The sequence below is a fragment of the Bison bison genome, unplaced genomic scaffold, assembly GCF_000754665.1.
Source record: "Bison bison bison isolate TAMUID 2011002044 unplaced genomic scaffold, Bison_UMD1.0 scf7180017864352, whole genome shotgun sequence".
NCBI classification, from domain to species: domain Eukaryota; kingdom Metazoa; phylum Chordata; class Mammalia; order Artiodactyla; family Bovidae; genus Bison; species Bison bison.
Genome location: NW_011494924.1, coordinates 6,265,866 through 6,275,733, shown reverse-complemented (window position 1 = coordinate 6,275,733; position 9,868 = coordinate 6,265,866). Strand labels below are relative to the sequence as shown.

Genomic DNA, 9,868 nt, shown 5'->3' with positions numbered 1-9,868 from the left:
AGGGGTGGTGTCATCTGCATATTTGAAGTTATTGATATTTCTCCTGGCAATCTTGATTCCAGCTTGTGCTTCTTCCAGCCCAGCGTTTCTCACAAAACTGCTAAAAAAAAAAAAAAAAAGACAATCAGTGTTAACTCCAAAATATAGATCAGCAAAGGACTGAGGAGATAATGAAATTGCCTTTGAGATGGGGTCAATTGTGTCTGAATAAAAAGTAAACTTGGAATGTAAGAACAAAAAAGAACATCTTATAAAGCCATAAGCCATCGCGGAAGAACAGTATGTCATGGGGAGATAAGGATGGATGGAATTGAGACCAGCCAGGAACAGTCTCCGCTAAATGATCAGCTTGAACACTGTGCCAATTTGAGCAGCAGGGAGGGAACAGATGGTTCTGGAAGAAAGAGTGGAGTTGGAAGATATGAAAACGGCGGTGCAACACAGTATTATAAGGAAGCTGACTCTGCCAGGTTCATGTGGCAAAGATGGGAAAATGGGGGGAAAATGAAGACCAGAATCTGGAAAGGGAGTCCTTCAAATGGGATTGCTAGAGTAGGGAATTCTCGTGTGTATCTGACCTTCCTTGCTCCCCAGAGCCAGGAAAGCTTTGCGGATACCACAATCAAAGACCAGGAAAACTCCCTCCTCTGGGCACTCATGCTCTTGGGAAAAACCTTGGTGTACCAAGTGACTACAGTTAATAATAAGTGGATTTAGGGCAACTGTCATTCCCTTTACCTGCTATGCAAGGCTCAGGGTGGCCCTATCATGGCCAAGGCTATGCCATTCAATCCCAGTCTTGCAGCTGGGTTACCTCTTGAAAAGTGAAAGTGTTAGTAGCTCAGTCCTGTCCCTCTCTTTGGGACTCCAAGGACTGTAGCCCACCAGGCTCCTCTGTCCATGGGATTCTCCAGGCACAAATACTGGAGTGGATTGCCATTCCCTTCTCCAGGGGACCTTCTCAAGACAGGGATCGAACCCAGGTCTTCTGCATTGCAGACGGGTTCTTTACCATCCTACCCACCAGAGTTATCTGGTTATCTCTTCAGACTCCTAGAAACCATGACCCATAATCACATCCACTCTGACCAGGGCTTTAGATTTCATAGATTCATCTGTGGGTAAAGATGGATAGAAGGTGTTATTTACAATATAGGTATTTATATTTATAACCAATATGTATAACAATAGGTAATATAGCAAACACATAAAAAGGAATAGAAGCATTAGAAAATATCGTGTCTTCTTGAGTTAAAGACCTCAGGGAAAGTATTTCAAATCAAAAGCCTAGGGTGTGAATTACAACAACCTCTAGAGAACAGATTTATTCAGGGAATCAGCATGAAACTGGAGAGGTTGTGAAAGTACGCTTTAGTCTAACTGTCAGGACTGCAGCAGTGAAAACATGAAAACAAAATAGAGAAAGTGGGTTGCTTAAATGAGGCAAAGGAAATAAAGTCTTACTGTTTTCAACACTGTCTTTGTCAACTGGCACAGAAGTAGTAAGGATTTTACTTCAAACAGGACGACAGGCTTGATGCTATATTGTGGAAAACTTGCAATATAACAGGGACGTGTGTGCTCAGTAGCTTCAGTCGTGTCCGACTCTGTGCGACACTATGGAACGTACCCCGCCAGACTCCTCTGGCCATGGGATTCTCCAGGCAAGATTACTGGAGTGGGTCGCAGGCCCTCCTCCAGGGGATCTTCCCAACCAAGGGATCACACCCAAGTCTCTTAAGTCTCCTGCACTGGCAGTCAGGTTCATCACGGCTAGTTCCATCTGTGACAGGGATGGAAGAGGCTTTAGAACAAAGACTATGCCTGAGGAGGTAGTCGAAAACTTTCCAGTTGCCAACAGCAACCGCAGGGGAACTCACTACGAACACAGGCCGCTAAAGTTGCGTGTGTGGGCAAACACCTGCAGGTCCCATGGAAGCCTGTGGTCTGTGCCTTGGAGCTCTGAGCTGGCCCTGAGACTGCTAGAACCCAGTGAGCCTTAATGATTTCTATCCACCAACATTTACCGCTGCAGTATCTCAGGAGTTAGTCTATGGTCTCTTTCTATCCAAAGAACAGCTGAGTCCAAATCTACGTCTTTTTGTTGGGGGGGGGGTGTGTGTGCTCAGTTGTGCCTACTCTTTATGACAACATAGACTATAGCCCATCAGACTCCTCTGTCCAAGGGATTTTCCAGACAAGAATACTGGAGTGGGTAGCCATTCCCTTCTCCAGGGGATCTTACTGACCCAGGGTTGGAACCGGGGTCTTCTGCATTGCACAGAAATTCTTTATCACTAGCGCCACATATTGGTGAGTGGAAAGCAAAAAACAACCTATTTAGGGGCTCTGGGAGCTGCAAGGAGACAGAAAGGTGAGGTTTGTGAACAGGAAGGAGGCGACTGTGCTGCGCTGTGGTTGGGCTGCTGGCACAGAGATACACAGCCGAGTCCCCGGGCTCCGCTGGCTGGATCTTCAGATAGGAGTACGTTTTCTCAGGCCTTTCAGCATAAAACCGGTTTTTAGGCATCCCTGATCTGTCTAGTTGTTGCTCGTCTTGAAAGTAAGTCAAAAACTCTGGACCCTGCCCCAGGGTCTGTCGGTACCAATAAAGGGAAACATGACCAGAAATTGGATCACACCTAAGATTTACAGTCTGGCCCCTCCCTGCGACCCTGTGCCTGGGGGACTGGGACACTGCTCCAGCTCCTGTGTGACCTGTGGGGACAGAAGTGGGGGACAGTCAGGTAGAGCCTTACCCACCCCCCCCCCACACACACAATACATTGGACCACTTGGTTGCTGAGGACTCACCCACCCCCAGGAGACAGAGGGTCGCCCAGCAGAGGAGCCTGGAGCCCATGGCAGGGACAGAGCAGCAACGGGAAGTTCACCAGCTCAGGGTCCTTGTGAGCATGAGCGGGGGTGGTGGCGGTGGGGGTGGTGGCCTGTCACCTGTCCCCATAGGGCAGCTCCCATGGTGACATCACTGCCTCTGTCAATGTCCATGACTTCAGGGACATGTAATTTACATTGGGTTGGCCAAAACGTTCGTTCGAGATTTTCCATAAAATGTTACGGGAAAACCCGAACGAATGTATTGGCCAGCCCAATATTATAACATACATAGATGACTAATTTAAATATTTATAATCTCCCCTTTTTTGGGCTTCCCCAGTGTCTCAGCAGTAAAGAATCTGCCAGGGATGCAGGAGCCCCAGGAAACATGGGTTAGATCCCTGTTTCAGAAAGATCCCCTGGAGGAAGGCATGGCAACCCCTTCCAGTATTCTTGCCTGGAGAATCCCTTAGACAGAGGAGCCTGGCGGGCTAAAGTCAGTAGGGTTGCAAAGAGTTGGACACGACTGAAGTGACTTAGCACGCACGCTCCCCTTTTAACACAAGCAATGTGTGGGTTTTAGGGCTGCCTTCCCACAGGGCTCACATGTTGCTGCATCTCTACATTAATCTTCTCATCCTCCATCTCCCCTCGCCTGCAGGGCACTTTCACTCAGAGGGTCAACAGCACCTCCAATGTCAGATGTGTGCACGTTAAGTCGCTTCAGTTGTGCCTGACTTTTTGCGACCCTATTCTCCCAGACTCCTCTGTCCATGGGATTTCCCAGGCACGAATACTGGAGTGGGCTACAATTCCCTTCTCCAGGGTATCTTCTCTACACAGAGATCGAACCTGTGTCTTAAGTCTCCAGCATTGTCAGGTGGGTTCTCTACCATTAGTCCCACCTGGGAAGCCCCCAAAGCCAGACACCAGGTGGTGAATTCTTTGTCTTACCTGCACATCACGGTCTGCCATGAGGACCCCTATTTCTGACCCAGCCCAGCACCCCGCCCATGGTCCCACAGTCATACAGGCTCCATGGTATTCACTTCGTAGGCAAGGGTGGGCAATGGAGGGGTCCACTTGATTTGGCCCAAGAAGCCTAATGAAGTCACTGACATATTTAGAGACACAAGGGGTGAAATGATGCCCCGGGAAGAGACCTCGGCTGAAAGCTTCTATTCCCTTCTGCGGGCCACAGACCAATTGCCCTCTCTGTGTTCCTCAATCTCCATGCAGCTTCATGTCTCCACAGCCCTCAGCAGAGCCTCACATTCGTCTAAGTCACCACTCATTAAAACACAGTTTCCTCAGAGCTTCTTTACAGAAGACCCAATTTCACTGACCTTTAAAACACTGGTGTGGAATATATCAATACAGTAACAATTCTGTTTTTCTGGAAACCTAGGAGGCTATGTTGCAAAAGTAATGTAGTTCTCACTTTCACTGCCATCAGAGCATCTGCTTGTTCAAAAGTCATTTGTTCACAGGCTAACGGTCATTACAAACATCCTCTCTTTCGGGGGAGGAGGGAGCAGGACCAGAGATGAGTGAGGGGTGGAGAGTAAGGCTGTAGAGTCTAGGAGGGGGACGCTCTGTAGCTCTGTGTCTTTACTGACCTGAATCTAGGAGGGCACTCAGAGGTGATGTTACATCCCACTCTCTCCACTGGTCTTGTTACACTGATCAGCTGTCCCAGCGCCCATGCAGCTCCATCATCACAGGAGCTCAAGGAGGAGACACACACGGGAGACAGAGTCCTGCTTCTGAGTAGATGGAGACCACATCCAGGAGAGAAAAGTTCATAATCTAGGACTCAAAAGTCATAAGAAAGACATCCCACCTGTGCTCACAGTTCATCTGGGAAACAGCTGTACCCAGATGTGCCTGACCACACAGTGGGACCTTGAATGGGATCACAGGTAGGAGTTAATCACTAGGAAAGGCAGGACCCCTCCGCAGGGCACAGGATGCATTTTTGGAGTCTCTGAGATGGGAAGGGACATGACCCAGGTGACGGAGGAGCAGCGTGACTGGAGAAGAGAGGACCGGGGAGCTGAGGCCAGAGAGATGAAGGGTGGAAACACCCTGCCCCCTCTGGAAAGATGGGCAAGATCAGAAACCACATGAAAGCCAGGTTGATGAATAGTTTCAGAAAGACAGCAATGAGGTGCCCAGGGAGAGACAAGAGGGTCTAGATATATTTGATTTCCCATAACCTTCCCTCCTGCAGGTCTCAGGCTCAGGTGCTGACCAGGAGTCGGAGCTAGAGAAGCATCTTCCTGGATCACAGGGAGGATGCAGAGAAAGACAGAGATGGATGGTGGACATGTGTCCGCAAGGCTTGGAGTGAGATCCGGGCCGGTACAGACCACACACCAAGGGTCACACTGAAGGCACGTGGCAGCAAAGCCCTGAGACTCCCAGTGCTAGGAGCCTACAAGGGCCTCCCCCATCTTTTTGCACAGAGAGGAGGTGACCCTGCAGCGCTGTGGAGTACTGCTGGCGCAGAAGTACACAGATGTCTGGGAGCGGTTGGCGGACTCCAGCGTGAGAGGGAAGTTCTCTGTGCTTGATCTGGAGACGCTGTAGCCATCAGGCATGTCTCCTTTGTACGTGGTGTCAGTGAAAGATGAATAACGAATCAGCCTCAGCCTGAGTCCCAGGTCTTGTCGGTACCAGTACATACTGTCGTGGTACAGATGCTGAGTACATCTCAGTGTCACGTTCTGTCCTGTCTTCACGACCTGGAATCTGGGGTCCTGAGAGACACCAGCATGGACCGCCCCTGTGGAGAAGGAAGACTGATGCTTCCATCACAGCGGACAGGCTTAGTGCTGGCAGCCCCAAGGGGACCCTGCCCCCCAGGACTCACCCGCCTGCAGGAGACAGAAGACCACACAGCCCAGGAGGCAGGGGCTCATGGCGGGGGCAGGGCGGGTGGAGGGCCCTCTGGTCTGAGTGTGGATGAGAGGGGAGAAGGGCTCTCCAGGAGTTCTTCTGAGATGTCACTGTCCCTGCCAGGCTCCAGAGCCAACCAGTCAGTCAGGGGGCCACGCCTCTTCCCCCAGAGGCTCAAATCAGAAATGAACCTAAGTGAAGAGTTCACAACAGGGAAACCTGTCCAGATCAATGGACTTGAGCCTTACAAGTTGTTGTAAACTTTCTGTAAACAGTTTGCAACTTTATTCACTTTTTCTAGAGATAATTCTTCATTCATACTTTTATTACTTTTACCTGCATATTTCTGTAGTGTTGAATCTCAGGAAAATCCTTTGGGCTTCCAGCTGCCCTTTATGACTCATGAATCCCAAATACATCTTCAAGTGTCTAGGTAAGTGTTAGTTGCTCAGTCATGTCTGACTCTTTGTGACCCCGTGCACTGTAGCCCACCAGGCCCCTCTGTCCATGGGATTCTCCATGCAAGAATACTGGAGTGGGTTGCCATTTCCTCCTCCATGGGATCTTCCAGACCCAGGGATTGAACCCAAGTCTCTTACATCTCCCTCATTGGCAGCCAGAATCAGGAAGGTCCCCTGCAGAAGGAAATGGTAACCCACTCCAGTACTCTTGCCTGGAAAATCCCATGGACAGAGAAGCCTGGTAGACTACAGTCCATGGGATCGCAGAGTCAGACACAACTGAGAGACTTCACCTTCTTTCTTTCTTTCACTTTAGCGCCACCTGGGAGACTGTCCGTTTCTACTTTCGTTAATTAACCACAGTCCTGTTGGTGTCCTTCGACCTGCAATGATTCTTTTGGCATCTTGTTCCCCAACCGCAGGTCAGACTTATCCACACTTGAGGAATCTTTTGGCTCTATTTCTTATCAATTCACCAACAGATGGGTCCCCTGCCAGATGCATCTACATTCCCATCCTGTTCACTGGACACAGGGCTTGCAGTTTCTGAAGGGGGGAAGGGGAAGAGCAAGTGGAACCACGTCCAGCTTGGGACTTGCCGTTCTTTGTGGAGAGAAGCCAGTTGCCCAGCACCACGGATGACCTGGGCTTCTCTCAGATTGTGAGAATGGTAAGGAATCTGCCTGCCAATGCAGGAGACATAAGACATGCAGTTTTGATACCTGGGTTGGAAAGATCCCCTGGAGGAGGACATGGCTACCCACTCCACTATTCTTGCCTGGAGAATCCCATGGACAGAGGAGCCTGACTGGCTACTGTCCATGGGGTCACAAAGAGTCAAACACGACTGAAGCAACTAAACACTCACACACACACAAGCAGGTGACAAAGGAACGTATACGTGGGACGGATGCAGGGAGAGGTGGCAGACTCCAGGTTAAAGGAAAAATGCTCTGATTTTAGGTGAGACATCCATTCCATGGGAATGCTTCCTTGTGAAGTGGGGATTGCGTTAATTCAGAAACAAATATCATAGAGCTCCTCAAACGCTTATCTTGTTGTACATCATCCCACACATAGAAGCCCCCACACATGCTGCAGTGCTCTGCTCTCTGCAGATTCTCAGTGGTATTTGAAACCAGGGACCCTAAAAATTATACAGCTATTCCTGGTTACATGACGCTGAATCTGTGGTGACCTCCTGATGTGCTGGTTTCCTCAGAGCACGACCACACGTCACAGGCCTGGGTGACGCAGCATTCCTGGCAGGGGTCAGATTGTGTGTGGTGAGGACCACAAGTGATAAGGACAGGCTTGAGCAGCATTCCTTGCTCTAACGGTTACGAAATATGAGGGCTGGGCAGGCCGATTCCCCTTAGATAAATAAGCAGATAAAATAATACTTATCTTGCAATATCATTGTGAGCATTAAAAAATTTCAGGAAAGAATGTCTAGGAAAGGCTGTCCACTTTACCAGGGCCTGGGTCTCACTGGCTGGCAGTCAATGCCCGGCAACCACTTCCTGAGCTGGGGCAGGAGTGTTTTTGTCCCAGAGGCTCCTTATCATGCAGCACTGTGTCTTGCCTACTGGCACAGAGATACACGGCTGAGTCTGTCAGTTCCAAGGAGCTCAGGTTCATCTGAGAGCGAGAGTCACCGAACTGTTCACCTGAGAATCGATCAGGCATGTTTCCTTTTGTACGCACTTTCCCATCATAATACAGAATGAGGAACTGGGGGCCCTGGCCCAGGGCCTGTTGGTACCAGGATACATAGCGGTGTCCAGATTCAGGGGAACATCTCAGAGTCACTTGCTGCTTTCTTGATTTGATCAGGTATTTGGGGGTCTGGGTGACTTCAGAATCCACCAGACCTGTTGGGGAGGAGACAGAAGGAAGCTGAGGGCAGAGCACAGGGGAGCCTCCTGCTGCAGCCCTCATCGCCACGCTTCTATCTCAGGGAGGCAAAGACATCTCAGAAGCTCCCACACTGTGTCCAGGACTCACCTGCTCCCAGGAGGCAGAGAGTCACACAGCAGAGGAGCCTGGAGCCCATGGCAGCATCAGGACCCAGGACTGCTGCTGGCTGGAGGCAGGGCTCCTGGGATGAGTGGTGTAAAGTGCTGACCCTCCTGTTCCCTGATTGGAGCATTTGCCTATGATGTCCCTGCTCTGTGTCTCTGCAGGCTGACCCAGGGCTGGCTCCTCTATGCCATTCCCTGTCCTGACAGCCCCTCAGCAAAGGGTGGGTGTGAGGTGAGTTTCATCTCCTGGTGCATGGGCCCACAACATGTTTTGTTCTGCTCTCTCTGACCCTGCCAGACACTCATCATCCAGCCCTCACCAGATACCCCAACCTCTCACCCTCCCCTTGCCATGCTGCTCGAGGAGACAGCCCCCTGGGCACATCCTGAAACTCCAGGTAGGTACCCAGTCCCCTGGGCAGTGAGGAGTCTGTGCTGGCTGTATGTGCCCCGGGACCATTCAGGGAACTCAAACCTGCTCCCAGATGCAGGCATGTATCCAAGGTTGCCTTAAGCTGCCCTCCCCAGGTGACTCCTAAGCCCTCCCCAAACACCATGCTTACCGTGGAAACACAATGCCTCCACGTGGCCAAAGGTCGAGGGCCTCATGGATGAGCAGCATCTGTTTAAAGCAAGGGTGTGAACACACACACACACACACACACACACATCTGTTCTACTGCCTTCCTAGCCTGGCTGATTAGGGTTGATTTTCAAATCCACTCTTAGCCTCTAGAGGTAGAATCCTGTATGATCTGACCGTATTACTAAGAAGGAAATAACTGCTTCACCAGTACAATGATGGTAGTTAGCTAAAGATGGAAATATATGATCATAAAATAAATGCTCAAAGGATCTCAAGTGAATCTGCCTGCAAACATGTCTTCATAACTACTTCTGGTTAATCAGAGGCATATATGTTGAGATTTCCTATTTAAATTAAGCATTATCAAATTCCATGTATACTTTTTCTAAAGAAGTTTTATAAATGTGGACTCAATTATTTCTGCACTTATAAAATCGTGATATAATGGGGGTGATGCAGGATATATTTTGACTTTGAGAAGATTTTGATGAGGGTGCCAGGTGGTGCCAACCTGGCCTAGGTTAGGTGAGATGCTAAGGATGTTGGGGGGCGGGGGGTGCGTGTCGAGAATACACAAAGGCAATCTGTCCCCTTCAAATGGACTCACGTGTGTTTGGGGATGATACGTAATTAACTAAAGTTTGTTTCTTTTTCATGAGTCCATACATGTTGCTTAAAACAGACCGCACGGAGAGGCCTTTTTAAAAGCCTCCCTGAGACTTGGGAACGGACCTGACCCAGATGAGGGAGGGGCTTGTGGCCGCAGTAGAGAGGGTCAGGGAGCTGATGCAGGGAGGTGGGGAGAGGAATGTCCTGCCCGCCTGGGAAAGGTGGACAAGAGCAGAGACCATGTGAGAGCCAGGCTAGGGGAGAACGTTCCAGAAAGACAGAAATGAGCTGCCTGAGGTGAGACAAGTGTCTAGATGTATCTAGTTTACCAACAACCTTCCTGCTAGGTCTCAGGCTCAGGTGATGACAAGGAATATGACCTGGAGAAGCTTCTTCCTGGTTCACATGGAGGATGCAGAGGAAATACAGAGATCAATGAGGACACATGG

The 9,868-nt window shown here is 49.8% G+C and overlaps 1 protein-coding gene and 1 gene segment (V, D, J or C); both read right to left on the bottom strand.

Moving 5' to 3' along the window:
- Nucleotides 1-9,868, bottom strand: part of LOC104999482 — a 75,226-nt gene that overhangs the window by 59,562 nt on the left and 5,796 nt on the right. Inside the window, 1 exon segment of the mRNA XM_010855034.1 lies at nucleotides 2,334-2,347. Within this exon segment, the coding sequence (XP_010853336.1) occupies nucleotides 2,334-2,347 (14 nt within the window).
- On the bottom strand, nucleotides 5,163-5,799 carry LOC104999409. The segment is given in 2 exon segments: nucleotides 5,163-5,626; nucleotides 5,714-5,799. Coding segments are annotated over 2 exon segments (408 nt in total).